Raw genomic sequence first — 27439 nt, 5'->3', positions numbered from 1 at the left:
ATGCGCATAGGACTAGTGGGTACTTTATCGTATACTGTGAAAAATACTGTGCACATATTTTCAACATCTCTGTTGCTGTGATGTTGTTTCAGGCACTTTCATCATGGTAATTCGTATGCTGTCCCTGATGTGTGCCTCCTGTCCTGAGCTGGCTGTTCAGCTCCTGAAGCAGAATATCACAGACACTCTCAGATACCTGCTCGTCGGGCCGTCAGAGCCGCAGGCCAGTAACGAAGAATTTGAACTGCTCCCGAGAACGCCACAGGAGTTGTATGAGATCACATCCCTAATAGCGTAAGTACTGCTTACTTGTGAATGATTGGCAATTTTATGTGTTGCTTTCTTCTGATCGTCATTGAAACCTTTGATGATGGACTTATGACCTAGCAAACAAGTTTTAGCAAAACGAAAAATGGAGGTATAGTTTTTGGCTTGTGTGAGTGTGTGTGTGTGTGTGTTACTGCATATTGTGGTCAATATAACTCAAGAAGCTCTGTATGGATTATGATTATATTTGGAATGTGGGTAGGTCTTGAGAAGACAACTGTCAAGGTCAATTTTGGGCCCCCTAGTATGTGACCTTGGTACTGCAGGAGAACTTTTTGTATTGGTTTTTGTAGCTTTTGTCCTGGGTGTGATATGGTCTTTATTTATTTTTTTGTGGCAGATAGTTTTTGATGTAAGGAAGAAGTGGTGAAGTTTTGACCTCCATAGCAGCTTGTTCTGGAACTGCGGGGGCAAAATCTTTCAAGGAGGATAACTGAAGAAAGGAATGACAATTTTTTTGCTATCTGTACCACAGAGAGCTGATGCCCAAGCTGCCGTCCGATGGCATTTTCTCGGTGGACGCCATGCTGAGGAAGAACAACAACACCAGTACAGACGAGGCCTTATGGCAGTGGCGCGACGACCGCGGTGTCTGGCACCCATACACACGTATTGACAACAGAATCGTAGAGGTAGGACTTCGTTATGGTATGATATATTCGCTGTGGAAAAACACAGTGTCTAGCACCCATACACATGTATTGACTACAGAATCGTAGAGGTAGGATGTTGTTTAACATAAGAAATATTCAATATGGTTTATGTTCATGGTCACAGTACGACTGCTGTGTCTGATACCCTTACACTCAGATCGACAACAGAATTGTGGTGGTGGGACGTTGTTATATCAAGAAATATTTGCTTTGGTTTTACATAGTCAATGGACAAATGCAGTATCTAGCACCCATACACTCATATTGGTAACAGCATTGCAGAGATTGGGCATTGTTGTACTTTTTAATCAAGAAATAGTTTTATGTTCACGGTTTTCATAGTGACCTCTCTCAGTTGTTTCTTGTAATGTGATTTGTCACTTCAGTTGCTATTATAACCAGTCGGTATGTATTACCCTTAGAAATGTAGCAGAACGATAATTGAAACTCCATGGGTTGTATGAAAACTATTATCCATGTAACTATTGATGTTCTAAACGTATTGTTGTTATTGTATGTTAACGCAGGCTGCACACCAGTGTGGGGAAGACGAGATTAGCTTGTCTACCATGGGGAGAACCTACACCATTGACTTCAACTCCATGCAGCAGATAAACGAGGACACAGGCACAGCCAGGCCCGTACAGAGGAGACCAAACCAGGGTGGGACCAACTCTTCAGGTAGTGTCCATCAGTAGATTTTAATCTTATTAAGTTAAAATGTTTAATTTTATTATCTTGTGTACACTGTAGCCATCTGAAGTTTGAGGATACTCTCATCTCCTAAATAAACGTACCCGTACGTTTATTTTTTTCAGCCTCAAGATCCACCCAGTACGTTCTTATTTTGGACAGTACGTTTATTATTTTTTTGAAAATCAGAGTTTTGCTAACCAGGTATCCCATTGAAATTGAAAGTTTGGGTTTTCCTGCCCATATTTCCTTGGCATTTTTGCTCATAATTCGCTATTTTCCGGCCAAGCGGCGTTGATTTCCCTGCCGCTATGACCCGACCTTTGTGAAATCCCGGCGTAACTCGTAACGTATTGGTCGATCTCTATGACACTACTAAGTCAATGTTGTTATTGGAAGAAAATAAGACGCCACACTGACGTTGAAATGCAATTCCCTTTGTATAAACAACTTTAACAGTCTCTGTTTACATCGTAAACTAAAGCACGCTGATCAGAAAAAAAAGTATACATGCCAGCGGCGCACAGTGTTTCAAGTACTAGTACGTTAACGCATGTAAATTTCTCTACTCGCGTGAGATACAGTCCTTCCCAAAATGAAAATATAAAAACAACACCACAAAAAAACAGTGTCTTAGCATAAAAAACTGTGTAATTACTTTCAATATATATCAAAACATTTCAATCCTACCACAAACATGGAAATTTAGCGCTTGGAGAATCGCCACAGTATTAGTAAAGTGGGTAACGCATCCATGGACGTCAGTGACTCTGGCCGTGGGAACGCTTTGTCATGGAAGAGCTCACTTCGAAGAACGGGAAACAACTCTTTTTTATGTACAAATAAAACTCCTTTGCCTTGGTCAGAAATGTGTTTTGCATCTTTACAAAGAGAATTTTAATATCAAAGTCTATATATAAAATTGAATTGCAATCTAGTCACCGTTATTATCACTTAAAAATGCTTTAAAAAAGATCACCCCTCTACAGAGAGAATACCAGAGCTTTCTAGGAATATGGGTGAAACTTTCTGTTAGCCCCGCCCCTTTCTGTCTGCGGCGCCGCTGTGTCTAGCTCAACTTTTCATGTGTAACATGAGAACCTTGTGCTTTGTGGCAACATTGGAAAAGGCCTGAGGTTTCTTACAAATTTGTTGACAATTTAGTTTCTCAAAATTTATGTTTTTTGCTACATACAAGGGTGATTTGTGGATTTTAAATCATTTGGATTGCAACAACAAAAACTAGAACATTATATAATATTGTCCTTGATATAATATGATAATGTCCTTGACACAACACAATAATTTGTGGCATGCAATGTTTACAAATCGTAATGTTTACAAATCTATACACTGTATTTCTATATGCAATGCATATAAGATAAAGGCAAGTAGGGAAAGATAAAAAGTTACATCATATACATGTCACAGTTCTTCCTTTTCTCTATGGCTTTTACAATACGGAGTAACTTACCTGTGATGACCATATATTCAGGATATTGAAATCTTCTGTTCATGTTCTAAATGTTGATACATTTGTTTAAAAACAAAGAGTAGACTTTGAAAGTGTTGCCCATCCAAGTGAAATGAGCAGTTTGGCGACTACTTATCGTGTTTTGATTTTATGTCAGTATATACAACAATTTTCCTTGATCACTTGCTTCAAGTTCCAAGTAGAAAATGCATGTATCATGCATATTTTCACTTGTTGAATTTGAAAGCAACGTTGGCCCCCGGTTAGGGTTCATAGCGGAGAACCTATGCCCAATTTTTCAACATTACTACTATATTTTTTTGAAGTGGCAAGCAAGAAGATGAACAAGATGTGTGCAGTTATTCTGTTCAATATTTATACACTTACTGGTATGGTCCTGATGGATAAATGAATAGAGAGAGCCTACAGCTACCTTATCATCTTCTTTCCCTCGGACACAGTTCATCTGTAAATTTGGATAATTTTCCGGGGGGTATGTTTATTCCGGGGGGTACGTTTATTAGATTTTAAAAATTTGTCCGGGGGGTATGTTTATTCCGGGGGGTATGTTTATTTGGGAGATGAGAGTAGGGTATTTTCGGTGGTGAGTTGTTGAACACATTTGTAGCGATTTTTCTTTCACATTTCTAAGGGAGCTGTCAAACTGTACGTATAGTTGCTTATTGCAATTTTTTTTTCTAAGGTAAAGTTTGCAGCCAAAGTAGTAGTTTTTTGGGTTCGATAACCAGGCTGCACAACGGTGGATCAAAGTAACAAACAACAGTTCTTCCCCACAAACTTTACCTAAGCCAAAAAATGTCAATACGGAACTCATATGGACTTGATATACGCAAAAGTGTGACAGCCTGCTAACGTATGCTCTGTCTTGTATTACGTAACTACGGTTGTTTCAACCGCAAACTTAAACACTCCTACTGCGAAATTGAGTCCCTGTGAACTTAAGATGATTTACAGTATTGATGTTGTTGTTTCTCCAGTGTCCCGAGATGAAGTGAAAGAAGATGCCCGTGCTGCTGTGTTGAAGGAAGATAAGGAGTTGGCCTCCTCGTTCATCCGAAGTCTGTTTGGGGTGCTGTATGAAGTGTACAGCTCCTCCGCAGGACCTTCCATCAAACACAAGTCCCTCCGAGCCATACAGAGGGTTGTGTATTACGCTGATGCAGAGCTCCTGAAGGAAGTCCTGAAGTCTTATGCTGTATCAAGGTATGTTCTTCAGAACATATAACTAAGGTCAGAGCCCAAAATATACCTGCAACCTACAAAAATATTTTCTAGTTCACGGGTAAAACTGTAGACTGGCAATTTTACGAAGTAGAAAAGATTTGACATAAGTATTGTGAATCATAATTCAGTTCCATAACTGTATTCTATCTAAAGCTCATGTTGTGGTAGGATAAGATCAAATCATTATGGTTTGGGTATTTGCAAGATGTTTTGCCAGATTGCAATTGCACGTAAACTTTCTGGTAACTTACAATATTGTAGCCAATGGAAAAAAGGATTTCAAGCCATGCTGGTCTTCGCTTCTGTATTTGTTCCCAAAAAAGGCTGTGTTGATGATTTGATTGTATGGATGACATCCTCCTGGAACCCGGAAAACTGATGCGAGCATGCAAATTAAAGAAAAGTTTAGCAAAAAAAAAAGTTACCTTCATTATGAAATCTACGTGGTCAGGAAGGTTGAACAAATGACGGAACACACGGAGCTTTTCCAATATCTTTTTAGAACTTTTTAGATACATTTGACCATTTTGCAGCTGCTTTGTATGATTTACCGTATGGTGGAAATTTTTGATTTATTTTTGGAATCGGACAAAAATTGATGTCATCATATCTAACCAAATCAACATGGCCTAAATGATAATTGAGATAAAAGGAGAAGAAAATCAACTGACGAACTCTTCCATGTTTCTACTCCAGCCATATTGCTGGGATGCTGTCCTCCCAGGACCTGAAGGTAGTGGTGGGGGCTCTTCAGATGGCAGAAATCCTCATGCAGAAACTTCCCGACATATTTAGTGTTTTCTTCAGGAGAGAAGGTGCGTCAATCAATCATTCCTTGTTTGTTTGTTTGTTTGTTTGTTTGTTTGTTTGTTTGTTTGTTTGTTTGTTTGAGACATGAAAATGACTGATGTTGCACAGGGTTCCCCCCAGAAATTTAGAGTATACCGGAGGAGGGTGCAAAGCACCCGAGGCGACGCGCCTTGGCGCGGCGCTGGGGGGGGTAGCACGGAGGGGGGGTTTCCCCCCCTCGGGAGGAGGAAGCTTTCAAGCATTTGGGCTGTTTCAAGTACAATTGGAGGCCATTTCCTGCAACTTCAGGTTTACTTCTTACCTACAATGACAAGGAAAAGAGGCAGGAAAAATCTTCAAGCCAAGTTCACTATTTTGAAAACACATACACTTTATTAGTATATCTTTCTGACATCATCTTGCTGGCTTTTGCTTAATCTTCATCATATGCTCTTGGGAAAGAAGATACAATCAGGTAGGCAAAGAACACTACATTCATCCCTATCACATATACAGAAAAATGCAAATAACCCTCATGTAGGATATAAACTAACAAAAATTTTGAATTTTTTTTCAAAAATTGGGCATAGCAGTCGAACCGCAGAGCTCTATGTGCATTGGTTCTGCGCAGCCTTCTCTAAGACGGCTTTTTCCGGGTCACGGCCGGACCCGGGTTGGACCCTGTTGCATGAGTGTGAACAACTACCTGTGGTGCAACAAAAAGACCTCAGACCTATATAATGTTTACACTTTTTCACATCTACAGGACTTGCCTAGTATAACCATGTAGATATTTCGTGCATTGTAAAAAGACAGCGAACGCTGTGGCCTTCGAAACATTAAGAATATTTGGTCAGTTTATTTGTGTTTGTCTTATTTACAGTTCACCTGGAACCAACTAGATATTTACATCGCGTGATAGCCCATTTCCTCATCTTTAAATTGATACCGAAGTCCCCAGGATAATTTTAGGGGAACCGGTTTTGCCCCCGAAAAAACTGCGACAATGTCTACTTTGCGGTGGTGAAATTTCTGCCTAGTTCTAGCTACCGATGCGTGCACTCCTGCGCTTTGGATACATTTGGATACATTTCGCGTGGCATAACAAAGCCCATTTTTTGTATTAGAAGCTGTATGAACGCGGCTACCACATGCAATATGATAATTGACATGATAACAGTCAAGTACAGACAGACAGAGGTTTTAGTACAAGGTACCTGATATTTACAAAATAGTCAAATTTGAAGTCAATCACTTCGAACTCCTGCGTTCGAGCGACCGAACCCAGCCAGTACGTTCCATTTTCCTGCCGCGGGGGTCAGGCGAGGTCAGGTGCAATGTTGCAACTTTCAGCCGGTGTTGGGAACGTTGATGAAAATTACGGCTCAAGTTTTGCCGTCTAAAATTAATATTCTGAAACATTTCCAAATAAGACTAATATCATCTTGAAGCCAGGAAAAGTGAGATTCATATGCAAGTTAGGTAAGTTTTGAGTTCTGTAAAGCATGGTAAAAGGACATTGTGTTTGTCTTCTTCTTCAGAATAAGACGCCCTACAAATTGACCTCTTGTTAGTTTTTTGGGGGGCAAAACCGGTTCCCATAAAATCATCCAAGGAACTTTGGTATCAATTTAAAGTAGAGGAAATGGGCTATCAGGTGATGTAAATATCTAGTTGGTTCCAGGTGAACCGTCAATGATACACGCACAAATATACTGACCAAAAAATGGTCAATGTTTCGAAAGCCACAGCGCTCGCTGACAATTTGCTGTGCACGAAATAACTACATGGTTGTGTTGGGCAGATCCTGTAGATGTGAAAAAATATAAACATTATGTAGGTCCGAGGTCTTTTTGCTGCCGACAGGCGGTTGTTTACACCCATGCAACGGGGTCAAATCGTGCCGCGGCAAACGCCGTAAAAAAGAAAATAAAGCGTTCTACGGTGACCTGCGGTTCGACTGATAGGTTCCCCGCTATGACCCCTTACCGGGGGCCAACGGTGCCTTCAAATTCAACAAGAGAAATAGTATACACAACTTCAAGTCATGTATTTTCTACTTGGAACTTGAGGCAAATCACAAAGGAAAAAAAATGTGGAGAACATTGGGCAAAACCTTCTCATTATTAATATTTTTTTCAACTTGATAAAATAAAACATCAAAAACTATGGAAAAAAAGACAACAGAAACCTGTGAATTTTCTAATATAGAATGTTATGAATTTTCTTAAGTATTTCACACATCAAAATCCCAACATACACTCAAAAAGTTTCCTGTAAAACCTCCAGCTAGTTGCTGCTCCAAGGCCCCTTTCAGTCTGAGAAAATGGAATGTTCCACTACAGCATATAACGTGACATTCCAAGCCGCAGATTCAAAGAACGCATTCTCACCTTCTTCTCACCCTGACGCCTTTAGGCCAATGGCCTGTAAGTTGTAAGCCTCATGGTGAACTCTCTCCATACTGCTCTATCCTCAGTCATTTTCTTCACTACTTGGAAGTTTGATTTGAATAAAAAAATTTACATGATCTTTTAAACTTTTAAATAGATATCAAATTCCTTTATTTTATAGTTTTCTAAAAGTTTTACACTTTTTTTCATGCTCATGACATCAAATTTTCAAGCCCGAATCTGCAGTGAAATGTGAGGCTAGTTTCTGTCTAGTCTCTTTGTAAACAAAACAACATGGCGTCGTAGTGGCGATCCCGAGGATTGGGAAGAAATTCATGCACTTTCGTCGGTTTGGGGACTTAACAAGCAACACCAAAAGCGAAATAACACCATGTACTGTATTTTTATGGTTAATATTGCTAAAATGGAGCAGCCATTTTTCGACTGGATCGCCGATTTTGTTTTAAAAAAGTGCAGAATTATTTCGTCAACCAAACATGTGCTGTCAACAAAATTGAACAAAGTTTTGACTTTTTTTATCAGTTTTGGGACTAAAAACACACACCGAATTTGAAACAAACCCCCACACGATGTTTTCAAATGTAGTAGTGCTACAATGAACCAGGCATTTTTCTGCTGCTTGCCGATTTTTGGAAGAATTTACCAGAATGTAGCCTGGTCCCAGTCTCTAGGGTCGGCTTAGTGATGTTTTACCGGGCCAGTCAGTTTCTGATGGCCTTTCTACCTCTGGCTGCCATCCTACTTCCGCTACACCTTACATCTGCTGCCTTCCTACTTTTCCGCCGCCCCTAGAGACTGGCAGGGTGTCAATACGGGCCTGATTCAAGGCGCATGAATCTGATGCGCCCAATGGGAACAGAGCAGACTGATCTAATTATTCCGCTGAGCTCTGATTGGCGTGCCAGGTTGGCGCGCGTTTTCAGCTGTTCGGTCCCTCTGATCATTACCATATCTAACATGGCCGCCATCTAAGACGAGCGACGCACGCGCGCACCACAAGGCTGCAGAAAACATTGTTTCTAAGGCTCTCTTGTTGCTAAACTAGCTTAAAATCTGAGCTATACTGGGTCCCCAATGCCCCTCTGATCTCATGGCTGTCACTCTGGAAATTAGCGTGAAAGGACAGCTGTTTACAGTCATCGTCATGTCGCTATCAGAAACGTGACCCAGGCAGTACAACAACAATACCCGTGAGATTTTCGGGCGGCCGAGCAAGATCTTGATTATCACGATATTTCAGTTTGTATGGATTGGAGAATTGGGAACAACAACCTTTGGTATTTACTTGTGCTTCTAAACAAGGTATAGATTGATCCCTGGTGAACACAAAAGAGCACATTGCTACTGTGTACATGATGCAACCAAGGAGGTTTAATCAACTGACATGTTCCGCTAGCCAATTATCCTACACAAACAGATCCTGATTTGCCGCCGTGGGCAGCGCCCATGTCCAATCGCGCTGTCAGACCGCGAGACACCCGGCGCTGGGAGGGCCATAAATCGAGAGGAATTAGTACAGCGTCCGGCCATACCGTCGGTGCCGAACTAATTAATCCAAGGTCGTAAACAACACCCCGAGCGGGCTAAGCTGTCTGGGCGGGTGAGGGTCACTCACAGTGCAGTAGAGATATCGGGGAGGCACCGAGGGTATGGATTCCAGGCTAACCAGAATGTTGCAGAACTGGCGGTAGGTGATTTTCACAAACGTGTACTGTAGTTCCAAAAAAAAAAAAACTTCTTTCTGACCCGTTGGCTGTGATTCATGAAGTAAATACAGACAATTAGCGTTGTTTGCATGAAAATGGGATTTAGGGGAGTCGGATGCTGAACCAATAATGAGATTCTTTTGTCACCGGCGTTGTAGCGAAATGGTCCATTGTTTTTCGAGTATCCGATCCATTCACAAGTTTTTACAGACAATGCCGACGGAAAAAGTGACGCCGCTCGGCCCAGAATTCTGCGTATTTTCATGAATTTTTGCCAAATTATCCAGGAAAATTGGGAAGATAAACCCTAAATTTGAAAATGAGTATACCGGCGCAGAGCTAGGAGTATACCGGCGGCACGCCGTTGTTCCGTTGTCTGGGGAGAACCCTGTTGCAACTTGCTCTATTTTTAGTAAAAAGTATCTTATATTGGTAACTAGATTGTACTAGAGACTTCTTAACTTTAACTATAACCTTACCTTGTTGCTATCCAGGTGTGATGCACCAGGTGAAGAAGTTGACAAAGATAGACACGTCGGTCACCCCAGCAAGCTCCCCAATGAAGGAGTCTGCTCCAGGACCCTCCCAAGAACATGAACCAGAGGATATCTATGCTCCACCCAAAGGGTAAGTCAAAAATGGTATATCTCAAGTCTTTTAACAATCTGGTTTGCTGGAGTTAATAAAAACATTGAAAATTGCTCTTGGGAAAGGCACTTAACACATATTACCCATGTCCTAAGCCCAGCAGTAGGGTTTGGGTTGGTGTTAGGAAGGGCATCCAGCCGTAAAAACTCTTGCTACAAAAAAGACTTGCACTTGCTGAGGAGTTCTGGGGCTCCCCCATCTATGTGCAAGCACGTCCAACCCCTATATAATGGGGAATAAAAGACCTAAAATTGGAGAGAGAGAGAGAGGGAGAAAGAGAAAGTGGTACAGTTTTAAAATGTATAAAAATCAAGACTCAAGATGATGCATGTAATTGTGTAAAAACATATTGATTTTAATCTGCCAGTCGCTGACGAAGAGTGATGGATGTCACTTGAAACCTCCGGAAGTAATCTCCATATTCTTATCTAGTTGTCGAGATTGAATTGTCTTTAAATATTGTTTTTCCTGGATGTCTTACCTTCATAAATGTATATTTGGTTTTGATGTTGAACAGGAGACTGAGTGATGCCATGAAGAGAAAGTCAGGTCCCATCCCTAAGACAAGAAGCGCCAGAAGAAGATACTCTCCTTCTGCTGAGGAGCCTTCCAGCCCCGTGGCTGAAGCTCTGGATGTCTTCACACGGTCGTCAGGAGCCAAAGGGTTCGGAGGGAAAGGAACTGGAGCAAAGGGGAAGGGCTCCTCTGGACCAGGTGAGACTATAACATGTTTTGTTCTTGAGTACATGTACATTATCTGTATACAGTCAAACCCGCACAAGTGACCACCTCAACATATGGGACCACCTGGCCGATGTGACCACTTCTTAACATGAAAGTTCATCTGAGTTGGTTAATTAAAATGTTCTCCAACTCAAAAAAATTTACTCATCAGGATTTTGAATCTCTCGGTCTTCCTCAGCCATCTGGCCAAGTGTCGCAGACAGTTTGCGCACTTCTTGGTGGTCCCTTAGATAACTTTTCCCATTGACACAAGCATTATGAATCCTGTCTACATTGACCACCTGTCCACATAGACCAAATCTTATCAGTCCTCGATGTGGTCTTGGACAGTTTTGCTATAATGGTGATTGTTTTTCAGTGCTTCAGACCAAACTTTGGGATCAACATTCTGACACTTCTTTTTCCCTTTGTGCCAAGTTCTGATTGGTCAACTACTGATATGATTAAGTTGAAACTAATGGTTATTTGTTCCTATAGGGAAAACTGGTGGCACATCCCCCAAGCCGTCCTTCCTGGCCAGCCTGAACCCCTCCCGCTGGGGGCGCGGCAGCACTGGTAGTACAAGCAGTGGAGCATCGGGCTCACCAACAGACAAGAATGCACCAAAGGTATGTACACTGATATCTCTCTAACTCTGTGGACAACCCTTCAGGACTTGTTCTACTATACATAGTCTTGTCATTTGACACATTTGCATCAAACTCATACATGACATTGTGAATTTATATTAAAGACATACATGTACCCTGTAAAATGATTTGAGATCGTGGAGACTTAATTTCACAGTAGAAGGTAGGAGGTATTCTGTGTCTTTTAAGTTGGCAGTTGAAATAACCATAGTAATGAAATTCAAGACAAAACATATGTTTGTGATGAGTATACAGTAGGAAGTAAACATAAAACTGCCACGAACATTTCACGATTTACAGGATTTCTGTGGCATATTAGTGTTTTGAATGATTCTTTGTTGATGTTCTGGATTAGGAAATGACATTCAACCGTATTTTAGAATTAAGTTAAAGATTGTATCTGAGGTTATACTTACATGTTATGTGATGGATCTCTTACAGGACAGTTCCAGTCTTGGTCTTCCCCGTTCTTCCAGTAACCAAGGCCTGGCTTCAAACAAGGAGAAGATCAAACAATGGATCAAGGACAGAGCCACCAAGTTTGAGAAGGATTACTTTAGCCACGAGACCCAGGGGATTAGCCACCCTGCTCTAGATGTGCTGAGAAGACTCTGTGATGCTGTGGAGAAACTAGCTCTTGAGGTAGGGATCCTTGTCATTATTCTAGTCCCTTCTTCTATTTTTATTCAAGCTGTAAAACACAGTTTTATATCTTGGTTGATGGTGTTACGATGTATCTCCTTTGAATTTGATCCAAAGTTGTTTTAATCTCATCGGTTTTACAATGGTAATCTAAGATGAGATGTGTGAGCACTATTCTTTGTAGTGTTGTAAACAATTCCTCTTCAAGGCTGCTGTGTTTTACAAGTAGATCATTCATTCATCACAACAAGTTTTTTTTAATTTGTCAAAATTGATTCAGAATTAGAATACTAAGTTAGTCACTGCTGGCGGCATTTTTACCTTCATGTGAATTACTTTACTCTTGTTATTTGTAACAAAACTAGCATAGCCTTATTACAGTAACTACTATTCTTATCTGCTTTTTAACGCAAGGAAATTTATAGTCCTAGACTCTATCAAAACTTGCTTCTGTCTATTTCAGAATTTTTACTGTTTTTAATTCCGCTGTTTTTCCCTCATCACACTGAGAACATATGCTCTATGATGAGTCTTGTGTTACTACGATTGTTTTAACTGCAAATTCAAAGACAGCAAACTTATAATTCATTAGACTGTGCTGCAAAATTTAAGCGAGACAAACTTGAATGAATTTACAGTCACTGTGATGTATATCATAGGCTACGTCAATGAAGGTTAGACAACCTGGTAATAAGTTTCTCAAGCAACTGGATACGTTTCCAAAATCACATCCAGTTGTTTGAGTAACAGTTTTGTTGCGTATTCCTTAGGCTTGTTACTGATAGTAGAATGCCTTTCCCTCCCATTGTTGTACAGAAGGACCGAGGTATTGACTGCCTGGTGGACATCAGCAGGATTGTGACCGACTCGGACGTATCACCGTTTGAGATCCAGCACAGCGGGCTGGTGAAGTCCCTGCTGGCCTACCTCACCAGTCAGAGCGAGAACGACGCCGTGACTCGCATCGTCAGACTCAAGAGGTTCCTGCATGTTTTCCTGGACTGCCCCGTAAGTACAACCAAGTTCATGTTCCATGGGAAAGATTGTAACTTTAAACACTCAGTCACTCGGTTAAAAGGTAGAATCCATTTCGATGTACATCCCTGTTTCTATAGCCCTTGGACGACACAGTTCTGCAAGTACTAAAAGTAGAGGCTAGCCCACTTGTGTGTTCATCTATTGTATTCTTATAAGAACCTAACAGAGAAAGCAGTATGTACCATTTCAAAGTGTTAAGTACATTGTATGTACCATCTTTAAGCCTTTGACTGGTTGCCATATGCATCACTGCAGTGTGAGGGAAAATATTTACATACAGGAACTGGTTCTAATTTTCAACTGTGCATTCAAAACATAATTTGTATCTACCTCTTGAGAATAAGATTATGAATTAAGCACACTTGCTAAATATAAAAAGCTAGAATAATTCTTCTTTGTTTTCATCACTCTATACATGTGTATTTAACAGTAATGTTATAAACAAGTTGTGAGACATTGTAGGTAGCATAAGTAAAATGCTGACCCTATCCCTACATTGTTGCAGGCCCCAGACGGCACCATGGTGGTGAAGAGTGTGGATCCGAGTAACCAGCCAGCGTTATTCCCTCTGGTCGCCAAGCTTAACGGCTGTATTAACCAGCTGGAGCAGTTCCCTGTCAAAGTGCACGACTTACCAGGGGGAGGGGCAGCCACTGGAAGGTATGGAAGAACTCTTGAAATGCTTGCAATGGTTTTGTTTTCGCTGTGACCTCTCCACTGCAATTCTGACAGTGTGTTTCCAATATGTTGTACTACAGTACAGAATTGTTTCAACTGCGAACTCAAAACACCTTGAAAGCCTCCTTTCCCCTCCTAACGCAAAATAAAGTTCCCTCGAAACACAGAAGAATTTTAAGCCTTTGTGTAGAATAGTCTGTTATTAGAATAAGATATCACGAAAGCTGCCTAGGCTGACCCAGTGTAATGACTACAATGTCTTTCATTTTCAATAAATACAAATAAGTTGATATAGTTAAGCTAAACTAGCAAAGTTTCATGTTCATTTTACTTAGTATGATTGTACAGAAAGTCTTCAAATAATGAATGTTTTTAGAGAATCATATTACCTTTTAGTAAGTAGCCTTGTAGCAACATTAACAGATATTGATGTATATTCTATTAAGTAGAATTGTACAGAAAGAGTATTGTAATAGTATTGGAACTGTCCTTGTCTTAACTATCTGGTTAATTAGATTATTTTTTCTTGTATCCAGGGGTTCGCAGGCTCTGAAGTTCTTCAACACCCACCAGCTGAAGTGTCAACTCCAGAGGCACCCTGACTGTAAGAACGTCAAACAGTGGAAGGGCGGTCCCGTCAAGATCGACCCCCTGGCACTGGTGCAGGCCATCGAGAGATACCTGGTCGTCCGCGGTTACGGGAGGATACGAGACGGCGAGGACGAAGACAGCGACGAAGACGCCTCTGATGACGACGTTGATGAATCTTTGGCAAGTGTTTCAACCGTAAAGTCACATCCATACATTCCACTTCTTGCTTGAAGTGTCGCACAGTCCAAATGTTGTACCAACTCTTCTAACAACAATGTAAAAACACAGCACAACATTTCAGTATTAGTCTGCTGATTAGTACCAAAGTGTTCCATGAACCACTGTAACTGGTACAATGTATGGACTGCATTTGCAGTGTCCCTGTCTGCTATGGAACTGTACATGGTGTAATGTTTCTACTGCAAATGCTGTGCCTGCTGCAATGAGAAGTGTTGTCTGCTGTGTCTTCCCACTACCATCTATAACCCTGACTGTTAGTTTCTGTCTGCTATTCACGTTTGCATGTTGCTTTAGACTACAGAAACAGGATATGGGATACACATCATGAAGTGCTCACTCTCATACATAATACAGCGTGAAAGAAGGTGTTTCTGGGTGTCCTGTTCTTGCTCTTTACTTAAAACAAGGTGTCTATTCACTGCATAAAGATTATAACACCAAACTTTTGCAACAGTGTTGAACATTGCATATTCATGACATGTAATCAACCTTTGAATATCTTATTACTATGTTTTAATTTTCCTCTTGCTTTTTTCTTGTCACTTGCAGATGGCCACGTTCTCAGGGCCAAATGTTCGTCACAGACTGCAGTTTTTCCTGAGCGACCACCTGCTTCCCTACAACATGACGGTGTACCAGGCGATCCGCCAGTACGGCCAGACAAGCGAGGAGGACCGAGAGACGGACGACGAGTCCAACCCCCTGGGAAGAGCTGGAATCTGGATCAAGACCCACACCATATGGTAGGTCTGAGTTTTGAAGGTTTAGTCCAACCACGAACTCTTGATTTCTACCTTACTGCAAAGTAACCACAAAAAGTTGCACAGAAGTAAAGATTTGCAGTAGTTACCTCCATGAAAAATAGAGGGGTTCTTTTTGCGTGTCTGTGTGTTTGCTTGCTTGCTTAGGGGTTTATGTTTCCGGATATTTGTGGCCAGCGTCACTTAAGAATGTCTGGATGGATTGTGATGATATTTGGTATGTGGGTAGGTGTTGGGAAGAGGTCAAGGTCGATTTTGGGCCCCCTAGTGTATGACCTTGGTAATGCAACAGAACTTCTGTTTTTTGTATCTTTTGTCCGGGACATACTATGGTCTTGATTTTTTGGTGGCAGACAGCTTTTGATTTTAAGAAGATGTGGTGTAGGTTTCATCCTCCTTGCAGCTTGTTGGTCATAGCATGAGATTTCACTCATGGGTTTTTCCCGTCCTCTCACAGGTACAAACCAGTCCCATTCGATGAGGACAGCAAGACAGAACTGGTGGCCGCTGCCTCAGCTACCAAGAAGGGGAAGGGGACCTCCCCCAACAAGGGGCCAGCCAAGGCTGCAGCCAGGAAACATGATGAGTTGTGGAATGGTAGGTATTTCATTCGTACCATGTTCTGGTGTTGTAGAATATCAATGAATGAGATTTGTTCAGGGACAGACTGAAAGTGATCTCAAAAAAGTTTAGCTCAATAAAATGCTACTCTTCCACTGGTTGTAGCAGAGAAATCAGGCCGTATGGACAGTATTTACGGGTTAATTTCAGATAGTCCCGTCCTAATGGCTTCGACCTTTCCAGTAGCGTAAATGTCAGGTGAGTGACAGCAGACGGGATTAGAACTCACGGCTTCTTGATCCAGAGGCAGGTTCGCTAACCACTTGACTACGCATACTACTACTGGGCGTGGTTGTGATCAAAACAGTTAATATCTATTTCTGCTTGTAATTCATCAACCATCTTGTTCATTGTTCCTTCCAGAGGGAGTGTGCCCAGGTCCTGTATCCCCCCTGAAACCCCTGCTGGTGCCAACCCTCCCCGGGAACGTCCGGATCGACGACCCGTCCCTGGAAGTCATCTGTTTAATGAGGGTCATCCACGCTCTCAACAGATATTGGTTCACACTATTTGAGGTATGTTTTCTTCATTTGGTCTCTCTGTACACTTCAAAGTACTGTAATTCTTGTTTCTTTCACTGTAACTTTGTGTTCACGGTTTTCACGGTCACCTCTGTACCATGGACTTATCACTGAAAAAAAACTGTTTTTATAATTCCTTCACACATCCGTTTTGTAAATCACTTGCCGCCTCCGTGAAGTTAAAGTTCAGTAAAAATGTCCATTTTCCTTACACTGAAATTTTGCTACCGTGAAGATAAAGTGAATTACAGTATCTTAAAACTTTTGTGGTGGTTTTGTTTGTGCAGTGACGCCGCCACCGCCAATTCATGACATTGCAATTGTGTCTCCCTTGTATGACAACTGTACTATAGAATTATTATTGTTTCTACCTCCCTTTCCCTATACCGTGAAATAAAACCACTGCGACAGTAAAATAATGAATTCACAGTATAAGATACTGTAATTCTTGTTTCTTTCACTGTAACTTTATGTTCATGGTTTTCACGGTCACCTCTGTATCGAGAAATTATCATCACCGTGAAAAAACCTATTGTTATTATTTATGATTCCTTCACACATCCGTTCTGTAAATCACTTGCCGCCTCCGTGAAGTTAAAGTTCAGTAAATTGTCCATTTTCCTTACACTGTGAAATTTTGCTACCGTGAACTTAAAGTCAATTACAGTATACCTCATAACATTCCAAGAAATAGATGTGTGTTGTTGTAAGTCTCACAATAACTTTTTTTCTTCCCATTTCTCAGAATGCGCCCACAAAGCCCATCCTGCCCCCTACTGACTTCATCAACAGTAAACTCACAGCAAAGGCCACGAGGCAACTCCAGGACCCCCTAGTCATCATGACCGGCAACCTTCCGCCCTGGTTGGTGGAGATTGGCAAAGCCTGGTGAGTCATATACTCAACTTTATCCTAAAATTGTTAGACTATTGCACATACAAAATTTGTTTTCCATTCAATAAGCTCGTCACACAGTTTACTAGCTTTGGTCGTATTTGTTGATCGTCTGAATCCACTGAATTTAAAAATCACCACAGACTCGAGGCTATTTTTCACCTGAAACTCTACCCCATCACATTGAACAGAGCTCGAGACTTGCAAACATTGGCCGTTCTCTAAAAATTGTGCTATGATTGAGAGAACATTGGGCGTATAACTGCCAAAAATATCATGAAGATCTTGCAGACTTATTGGCTGATCAACTTTCCTGCAGTGTAATCGGGTCTATGACAGTATTGTTTCCAGCACCATATGACAACTACATTGTATAGACCTGATCGTGAAAGACACAGGATTTAGTTTGAAGGTAGCAGAATCCTCACCAAGGAACCTCACCAAGAGGAGCAAGGGGTTATTTTTTAATAAGGCAGGGAGGCAGGTTTTAGTGTGAGGTCTTTCTTTCCTGTACAACTTTGCATAATGATCTAATGGTCTTATCTCTGTTTTTCCAGCCCTTTCTTACTCCCATTCGACACGCGGCAGACCCTTTTCTACATGACGTCGTTTGACCGAGACCGTGCTATGCAGAAGCTGCAGGACAGCTCGCCCGAGGTCTCCAGTACGGACTCCACAGATAGCAGAGTGGCCCCCAGACTAGATAGGAGAAAGGTACATCTTGGTCCTGTCACAAACTGTTCTATTTAGTAGTGGAAGTGTTGTTGTCTACTGTCTCAGAGTTTTGTAAACCTAACTGTAAATGCAGAAATTTTTGCGCTGAACTTTCAATGCAAACTTAAAACCACCGTGAAACTTTTTGCCCACCTATGACTGTAGCACTGCTACTGTTTCAAACACACAAACTTAAAAACCTTGCGATCACTCCATTTTCTCCCTGCTGCGAGATAAAAACCATGCGAACTTAAATGCAGTTACAGTATTCTTAAACCATGTTGACTATGGCTTGTGTGTTAGACGCTCCTCATCGTCATGGCTATTTAATACTGTACATGCAGAAATGTTCGTGGGGATTGGATTTCGCGGTAGGGAAAAAATGGAGACTCAGTGTTCGCGGTGGTTTTGAGTTCACGTTTGAAACAATAGTAGTGCTACAGTTATACAATGTAATGGCTTTTTGTAGTGGTTTTAAGTTTGCCGACAAAGAGTTCACCGCGAACAGAAAACCACCGCAAATATTTCTGCCTTTGCAATAATGTAAGTTGTATTGCCCTTTATTAGCTGTGTTGATCTCTTGAGTTCATGGCACCTGACTGTAATGATATTTGGCATATGTGAATATGTCCTCTTTTTCAACACTACATTTCTTCCATTCATTTCTGACAGAGAACTGTTTCCAGAGAAGACTTGTTGAAGCAGGCCGAGTCAGTCATGAACGACCTTGGGAACTCCAGGGCCATGTTGGAGATACAGTACGAAAATGAGGTCGGTGAAACTGGACATTTTCTTCGTTGTTGCTTGTTACATTTTGATATGTTACATTTTGATAAAGCCAAACAGATATTACACATCCAAGTACACTGTTCTATTGATCCTACAGATGTACGTTACAGTATGAGAACGTTCTATTGTCATTGTTCATATGTGTCTGTGTTGTCCATATCAGGTTGGTACAGGGTTGGGGCCGACCCTGGAGTTCTATGCACTGGTGTCCAGGGAGGTGCAGAGAGCAGACCTGGACCTGTGGAGAGGAGAGGCTGTGCCACTCCCAGACTCGAAAGGTAAACTAGTAGTAGTAACTGTGCCTGACTGCTGTAATACGTCAGCGATGGCTGTTTGTATATACTGTGACAGGTTCCTTCTACACAGAACAGACGGACGCCTAAGATCTCGGTTCACACTCCTTTTATTCCACTCATGAACAATCCAGCCACTTCTCAGAACTCTCAGATACCATCTGTCCCCGGTTAATGACACCCGACCTCTCTCCAGTTCTGGGCCCTACCATTATCTCAGGATGGGGGGTGACACTTATCATGACATATACATCCAGGATATTCAATGGCTGGTAGGCAAAGGGATGTTAGCAGATCAGGTTATGAATTCATATTTAAACCAGGAGATCAATTTACTAATTAACATGTAAATTAATCTTTTACCTACCACCTGCATGTTGCCAGCGTGATTGCTTTTATATGCTGCAATACACTTCTTTTTTGGCGATGCCTTAGAGGCAGAGGCGTTTTTTAAAAATCATCGTCATGTACTGAAGGAATTTTTGCAGAGATAATGTACGTAGGAAAATGTGTCTTAAATTCTAATGTCTTCATTATTGATATACTTGAAGCTTTTTGCTGTGGTGTTTTTTTTTCTGGCTTAACATGTTTAGCATATTGTTTCATTGCTTGTTTGTCTTTACTGCAGGGAACCAAGACGGAACTTTGTACGTGCATTCCTCATTGGGACTCTTCCCACAGCCCTACGGCAGAACGGCCAAGCTTGGTCACGTGACCAAGGCCAAGATCAAGTTTAGATTCATAGGAAAGTTCATGGCCAAGGCTCTGATGGACTCCAGAATGGTGAGTGTCATGCCTCCTTTGCACAACTATAATGATGATGATTGCCAGTGTTTAGAGAAGGTAATGTAGTGGGACTCTGTGCATCTGAAAACCTCCCTCCACAACTACATTGTAATGGTAAGGTAAAGGTAGTCCCATAGCCTTTTTGAGGCCATAGGGGCAGTGGGTTGTTAATCCACTGTGTCTAGGGCACGGTACTGGAAGATGGAGTCCATCCCTCTCCTTCCACTGCCTTTTACCTCCCCAACTGAATTCAGGTACCCATTTTTACACCTGGGTGGAGTGAGGAAGTATGTGTAAAATATCTTTCCCAAGGTGATATGTCAGGGGATTTGAACCCAAGACCTCTGGGTTCTGGGCCAAACACCCTAACCGATTCTCCAACACAACGCCACAAATGTACTGCGCAGAAAAAGTGTGGCTTCAGCTGTAAATACTGATCTATGTTTGTTATGAACTTGTGTAAATGTGTCTTTTTTTGTGGACTGTCATAAATGTTTTTTCACATGTTTTGTGACATCATGTTTGCAGGTTGACTTCCCACTGAGCCTGCCATTCTACAAGTGGGTGCTAGGGCAGGAGGCAACCCTCTCTGTCACAGACATACAGGTCAGTATGGATGGATGGCATTCTGGAATAATTAGTTTTGGGTTCTTGTGCAGGGATCTCCCTAAAGAATGGAACAGTGGTGCTCCTCCATCCTGTTCTAATCCCAGCTCCATCCTGTTGATTTTCAAAGTTAGGGTATTTTTTCCAATTTCTACCCAGCAAAGCCTGTAATTTTGCTCAAAACTGGAAATTTCAGATGTAAAGCTGAAGTTGCAGGAAATGACTTCCATTATCATGTCTGAAAAAGGCAAAATGCACCTTTTGAGAGGTGTGTGCCCCCCTCCAGACCTCCCCCCTCGTGGCACTTATCCTGTGCCTGGCACCCTCCCCCATCCTAGTCTATATTTCTAGGGAGATCCCTGCTTGTGTAAGGCTAAATGGTGCAGAAAAGTTGATATCTGTCTATGTCCTTGGACATCAAAGGAGCTGTCTATACTCATGGACAGAGAGTTGCTGATCTGATTGACAAAATAATAGTGTCGTATTTCTGAATGTTGACAATGTAAAAGAGGTAGATGATTTTAAAAATGCAGTAGTTGACTGACATATGGCTTCAGTGGTTCCTTTTTTTGTCTTTTCAATACCTTTATGAGTGTGCACCTTATAAGAGAGTAATAGAGATTGGTCTGTACGATGTAAGTTATAGCAGGAACCTAAGGTTCAAACGTCCCTTTTCCGTTTGCAGTATCTGGACCCTGTTGTAGCCAAGTCTGTGTCTCAGCTTGTGGATGTGCTCAGGCAAAAGTCTCGCCTCCAAGAGGACAAAGCACACGTGAGTACACCGCACACTGTTTCTATCCATTTTAGTACATCTTGCAGATTCTTAGGGTATCAGTGAAATTCTTGGATGAAAAAACACTAGATCCATGTTGAAACACAATTGAACTGTAGTTTCCAACACAAAATTTGGACTATCCAACCCCACTCTTTGTCAAGGAATGAACAATCCATTGCTTTTGTGTCTGAAATAACCTGGGTCAACTTCGCTTCAAAACGATTTCTAACAACACAGATGAATTTCCAAGCTAACGCTAATCCATTGGATTGGATTGGATCTTTATCATACAACCGGCAGACTTATCAGTCTAAATTTTATTGGTATTTACAAAGATTGGCTTCATAAAATTTACATACAAAATCACAGCTTTATCATTGATTAAACACTAAAAGGCATTTTTCATAAGAGTACCTATTTTGTATGTTCTCAATTAAGTGAACCAAGGACAAAACATTTAGATAAGTGCGTATATGTGTGCGTATAGAATTAAAACGTTTTTTCCCAACAGACTGCACAGAGCCTGCAGTTGGCCCTGGAGAGCCTGACGTTAGACGGGTGTAGAATAGAGGACCTGGATCTGGACTTCACGTTACCTGGGTACCCAAACATAGAGCTGAAGAAGGGAGGCAAGGACATCCCAGTCACTATACACAACCTGGAGGAGTATGTCAAGGTAAGCAAGGATGCTGTAGAATTTGTAGTCTCTACCAGACTAACCGCGCCGGCTATAGGGAGAACATTTGCCGGGGGGCTTTGGCCATGGAGGGTAACATTCGCGTATTTGACCCTCTCTCCGTAGCCGGCTCCCTTCATACAATTGACTCTATTTGGCCAATTTCTACTATTTTCCCAGCGACCCGCGGAGGGTGGTAGAGCCTATTCAATTTGACTTCTACTGTTTATATCGTCACTGAAGTTGCACATAGTCTGTCACTGGGTCACAAAGGTATTTGTTTGTCTTACCATGGATTCAGTTAAGACAGCAGTTCAAATGTATGTATTGTTTTTTTCTGTATTTGCCCTTCTTACTACACTGTAAAAAGGTTTTAAAGGGTAGAAGATTAGATCATGTTCTAACTGCAACTTCCAGCATTTTGACTCTGTACATATGTTCACTTTCCCCCAGCTTGTAATTCACTGGACGTTAATAGAGGGCGTTTCAAGACAGTTTGAATCGTTCAGAGAGGGGTTCGAGTCCGTCTTCCCAATGTCCCATCTGCAATACTTCTATCCTGAAGAGGTAAGTGATTTAAAGTATCACAATACAAGATTCTTTGCTTTGCTTGGATCCTAATAATGTGATATGTTGGGACATTTATCTATTTGTATGCCTTTCGATTGATCTAAGTCATATCAAAGAGTTAAGAAAAAGGCAGATAAGTGTTCACGGTGGTTTTAAGTTCGCAGCAGCGCTATAGTCACATACTGCTGCAGTATTGGACAAAACGTTTTCAGTGGTTTTAAGTTCTCTGTGAAACGAAAACTGCAAACGTAAAGCCATGACGAACATTTCTGCATTTACAGTATTTAAAACATAACCAAGTATATTAATCCCTTTGGTTAGTGTAGAGTTTACTGTTATAAACCGTGTTTACAATGTAACCATTGTTCTGTTCCAGCTTGACCAGCTGTTCTGTGGCAACAAGACTGAGCCGTGGGACGTGAAGATGCTGATGGAGACGTGCAGACCGGACCACGGCTACTCCCACGACAGCCGCTCCGTCAAACACCTGTTCGAGATCATGAGCAACTTCCACAACGATGAACAAAGAGAGTTCCTTCTGTTTGTCACAGGCAGCCCTAGACTCCCAGTCGGAGGTGAGTCATTCAAGTCAGGTCATGTAGTAACTATACATCGTAATGGTTAGTGTGTTAGACCCAGAATCTAAAGATCCTTGGTTCAAATCCCTCACAGGCCCCGAAGTTGTACTCTTGGGAAAAGCACTTAACACAAATTTCCCACTTCAAAATGCAGATGTTCCAAAGCAGTAAATTAGTTTTCGTGGTCTTAACTGGCAAGTTGAATAGATTTCTGCAAGATATGTCCTTCAACAGTTTAGAAATAGAAATTTCTTTCACTTATGCTTGGTGTACACCATAACGGCATAAGTAGTTGGATTACCAGTAGTGCTTTTGACAAATAGGCATAGACAAATCTGCTGTTGTAAAACTTCTGCGAAAGCTCACACTTTTAAGTTAAATTGTCAGAACATGTTGTACAATCTTTAAATATGTCTTTGACTTTCTGAGTTGATTTTTCAATTGTTTTCTCAGTAGTTGGATGACAGGAAATGTTTTCTACATAGGGTGTTGAAAGGATTATCAGTCGAACTTTTCGTCGGCACAGACAATTTGCTGTTGTAAAAATTCTACAAAAGCTCACATTTTTAAGTTAGATTTTTGGAACATGTTTTACAATTCTGTAATATGTCTTTGACTTGATTTCTCAATTGTTGACGTCTGTTACAGGATACCGTGCCCTGAACCCTCCTCTCACCGTTGTCCGCAAAGCCGTAGAATCACCAGAGAACCCCGACGACTTCCTTCCCTCCGTCATGACCTGTGTGAACTACCTGAAACTGCCAGACTACACGTCCATAGAAGTCATGGCCAACAAGCTCAGAACAGCTATGAAAGAAGGACAGCACTCCTTCCATCTCTCGTAGTACTTGCTGAAGTAACACATCGTTTCTTTTTATTTGTTGCCACAACACAGTAAGCTGCATGTACCACAGCCCCAAAACTTACCCTCAGCAGTACAATCGGTGGTGCTGAGTACAGTAGGTGTTACAGATGAATTAATAACAAGGGCATTCCAATGGAAGTTGTGACTTGGTATATGAAAGAACTAACTCCAGGTCATCTTCAGAAGGCAAATATAAGTCCACAAGGGGCAAAAGATTAGTAATAGCAGACCATTGAAATATTCATTCATTGTTGTGTTTTCAAGGAATATGATTCCGTGAACAGAAATTGTACGAATTGTATATTGAGACAAATCCATCATATTTTAACCTTCCAGACCAACTGTACAAGTATCAGAACACGGACTAAATACATCAGGCTTAAAGCTACACATAAGGATAGTACAAAATTCTACACAAGGCTTGAAACAACCAACAGCTCTGTATGTTATGTGTATCTTGCAGTTCACTGCATTGAACAATGAACAAGGTCAACTACATGTATTTCCGCCCTCTTTCCACTAGATTTTATGTCACTGAAATTTTCCCTTATGTTTTCCACAATTGTCACTGATGTATAAATGCATATCATTTCATTTTAACACTTCATTCAAAACACATCTCCATATTTTCTCCTGTATATTCTATACTGCTGATAATGACATTAACATTGTATCTACTTACAAATCTAGAGATATAGTATTCCTGACAGTTTTTGTCCCTATGATTTTAATCATATCTGGCCAGCTTCTTCGACATTATAAAGATGTCTGTTTGCTATGCCTTACAAAAAGTTTGGTGAGTTGCATGTGCTTTTGAACAATCTCTGACTTCCATCCTTGACTTCCGTAGGTATACCCAAGTAAACTATAATCACAGAAGCCAACATTATTGTTCTCCCAGCTTTGTGAGACTATAAGATCATCGTATCTCACTTCAGTTCGCTATCTCATGTTGAAATACAAACACAAAAACATGTAGTGTTCACAAAGTCTATATAGTGCTTACCTACCAAATGTAAGTGTGCCATAAAGTCATACATGGTATATTACAGAACACCACCATTTCACATGTAACAGCCAAATTAATCAGGTATGTTATAACCCGCTATAAGTGACAATGAGGTTTGCTATATGGACATACATTTGTAACTCTAATACATTGGACCATATTTTCATCAGAAAAGATAATCGAGAAAAAGGGGTCAACATATTTTAATGGCTATAACTTATTATCTGATGGGGGGAAACAACTATATGCCAACAGAACAATTGTGGAAAACCTTTCATTTTTACCGAACAGATTCTTAATGTAGCCCCTATGGTCACTAACACCGTTGACAAAAGTGTTCTTGTGCACTTGACAATGCACTTTCTTTCTAAAATTAAAATAAAAGCCCCAAGTCCAGTGTGTTTTCAGTTGAACAGCAAGCATTTTATATTTTCCTGTCAGTGTGGAGTCTTCTGTTGCATTTTCACTGTCGGTGTGCTTTAATGTACAGGCAGCTGCAAGCTATGTACAGATTCGAGGTTTGGTGCCTTGATACAGCATACTATGGAAGGAAAATAGTTGCCAAGGCTTCAGACCATTGCTGGACAAATAAGCACTTACATTTCTTGGTAAAAATACATGATAAGTATTCTCTCTTTTTGTTCACTTTTTACTTAATAATTTTTGGACGTGTCCCTATTATCTTAATGCTGGGTATTTTCTTGGAAACAAATGACAGCAATAACAGTATGTGCAAACTTGATAAACAATTGAGAAAGTTTGTAAGTGCTGCCAGCATTGCAAAAGCTGTAATATATTTATTTCCTCTTGTCCTGAAGCTAAGCAAGGATTTACAAAAGAACGTTGAAGGAAGAATCTTTTCACTTGTGTAGTTGAGTTAGTTCGAGGTATGAATTTGTTCATTTTGTCTTGTCAGATATAGTGTAGTTTTGCCAATTCAGTTGTTAAGATGATGTAGAATTGTGTATGGAGGTTGATCTACTCCATTATGGACATTTTCAACTCAAAGTGGAATTAAACTTTATTTGCAAAATGTCCGCAAAATATATTTCAGTGTTCCTTTCTGTGTTCTGACTTAGGGAACTTAGTACAGGATAAGGAACGTTTTTAATGCAACATGTCTCCGTGGCGCAAGCGGTAATGCAATCCCACTGCTTCGCCATCTGGATCAAATTCCGTCGATCCTGGGGCCTGAGTTCGATCCTAGGGTCGGCTCAGCTCGGACATGTTGTAAGCGATTGCTTTCGTCATTTCGGGTGGTGACGTAAAGCCGACGGCCCCGTGTATGAGGGAGCTTCGGGCGTAAGCCTTAGGCATCAAACCTCTGCACGTGAAAGAACCCAACACACTTATCGAGAAGAGTAGGGGTGACCCAGTGTGCTTGGCCAAAAACGCAAAGCAGCATTGCACTACCACTAGCTACTTGAAAAAGCATCATGCTTGACCTCAATTGAGGATGACTGCTTTACCTTTTTTTTTTTAGTGCACCCTCATATGACTGTTTTAGTAGCTACCAAATATGATAGCTGTCCATTTCATAACTCCAAGCAGTTTTTGATATTTTTAAAGCTGCTTGCTTATACTTCAGTTAGGACACACCTATTTCTTTGTCTGATGATGATGATTTCTTTGTCTAGGTTTGATTTGACTTTAATAATAGTGAGAACAGGTATAACTCTTAATTGTGATACATATAGATGTCAACAGAATACACAGGGTAGGAAGGCGAGGAATAGATAAAAGACGTAGAAAATGCCTCAAAAGCGTGTGAACGACTGAGACGAACACCACATCTGCATGGAGATAATTGACTACACAACATTCCAGCATTGGACTGCATATTTGCAGTAAAGAGAAGCCCCGCTAGGGGTATGAAATTAGCACGAACTTACAAGCAATGTCAGCATTTCCTAGCGTTTCATATGTACTTTAATCACTAAGGTTCTGAGAAACTTTTGGGACAGACTTTTTCTCAGGGAATATCTAGTCCATAGTATAGCTTGTGCTGTGAATATTCTAGTTGAAATGAATTGACTATTATGCCGAAAAGGCACGGTATACGTATTTACTGGGTAAAACTGGCAAAGTTCCCATTTATTCTAGACAAACTTCACATCGCCCTTACCCCGCTGTTGCTGCAATCATTTCCTAAAACAGGGTCGTGTAAAGGCAAATCTAGCTGAAGTATAGACCGATTTTTTTTTACACTTCGAGCTTTTTAAAACTCCTTCCTTCGTAGAAACACATTTCGTGGTTCGTTGTCTGAAGGATGTTGAATAGAGCCTCCTTGGTTATCTCTTGTGTGTTCAAACTTGAATTCAATGGCAAAGACCTCCAGACACAACAATTGAGCAAGTCCCGCCGCCATAGGTTCAACACAAGCACTCATTTCTTGTCCATCTCGGAACTGGCGGCACAACAAAGCGGATTTTTTGCCCTTTGGGTCAGCAAATATTGTCTGCGCGACAAA

The 27439-nt window shown here is 41.0% G+C and overlaps 1 protein-coding gene across 5 annotated transcripts in view; it reads left to right on the top strand.

Moving 5' to 3' along the window:
• Positions 1 to 26017, top strand: part of LOC136423490 (E3 ubiquitin-protein ligase TRIP12-like) — a 38793-nt gene extending 12776 nt beyond the window's left edge. For 4 of the 5 annotated variants that reach the window (XM_066411660.1, XM_066411655.1, XM_066411657.1 and 1 more), the window contains exons 10-35: positions 93 to 294; positions 803 to 959; positions 1508 to 1661; positions 4146 to 4371; positions 5089 to 5207; positions 9796 to 9928; positions 10467 to 10663; positions 11171 to 11301; positions 11764 to 11964; positions 12781 to 12972; positions 13508 to 13662; positions 14217 to 14466; positions 15061 to 15254; positions 15730 to 15869; positions 16257 to 16408; positions 17160 to 17302; positions 17866 to 18022; positions 18695 to 18793; positions 18975 to 19089; positions 19733 to 19887; positions 20419 to 20496; positions 21182 to 21268; positions 21783 to 21947; positions 22401 to 22514; positions 22894 to 23092; positions 23744 to 26017. In XM_066411660.1, coding sequence (XP_066267757.1) covers positions 93 to 294; positions 803 to 959; positions 1508 to 1661; positions 4146 to 4371; positions 5089 to 5207; positions 9796 to 9928; positions 10467 to 10663; positions 11171 to 11301; positions 11764 to 11964; positions 12781 to 12972; positions 13508 to 13662; positions 14217 to 14466; positions 15061 to 15254; positions 15730 to 15869; positions 16257 to 16408; positions 17160 to 17302; positions 17866 to 18022; positions 18695 to 18793; positions 18975 to 19089; positions 19733 to 19887; positions 20419 to 20496; positions 21182 to 21268; positions 21783 to 21947; positions 22401 to 22514; positions 22894 to 23092; positions 23744 to 23940 — 4112 coding nt within the window. In that variant the 3' untranslated portion in view covers positions 23941 to 26017. The remainder of the gene's footprint in view (positions 1 to 92; positions 295 to 802; positions 960 to 1507; positions 1662 to 4145; positions 4372 to 5088; positions 5208 to 9795; positions 9929 to 10466; positions 10664 to 11170; positions 11302 to 11763; positions 11965 to 12780; positions 12973 to 13507; positions 13663 to 14216; positions 14467 to 15060; positions 15255 to 15729; positions 15870 to 16256; positions 16409 to 17159; positions 17303 to 17865; positions 18023 to 18694; positions 18794 to 18974; positions 19090 to 19732; positions 19888 to 20418; positions 20497 to 21181; positions 21269 to 21782; positions 21948 to 22400; positions 22515 to 22893; positions 23093 to 23743) is intronic. The other variant, XM_066411659.1, reaches the window with a different exon arrangement.
• The last annotated feature ends 1422 nt before the right edge of the window (positions 26018 to 27439 follow it).

Source organism: Branchiostoma lanceolatum, chromosome 17 (assembly GCF_035083965.1).
Source record: "Branchiostoma lanceolatum isolate klBraLanc5 chromosome 17, klBraLanc5.hap2, whole genome shotgun sequence".
NCBI classification, from domain to species: domain Eukaryota; kingdom Metazoa; phylum Chordata; class Leptocardii; order Amphioxiformes; family Branchiostomatidae; genus Branchiostoma; species Branchiostoma lanceolatum.
This window is presented reverse-complemented; position numbering and strand designations above follow the sequence as displayed.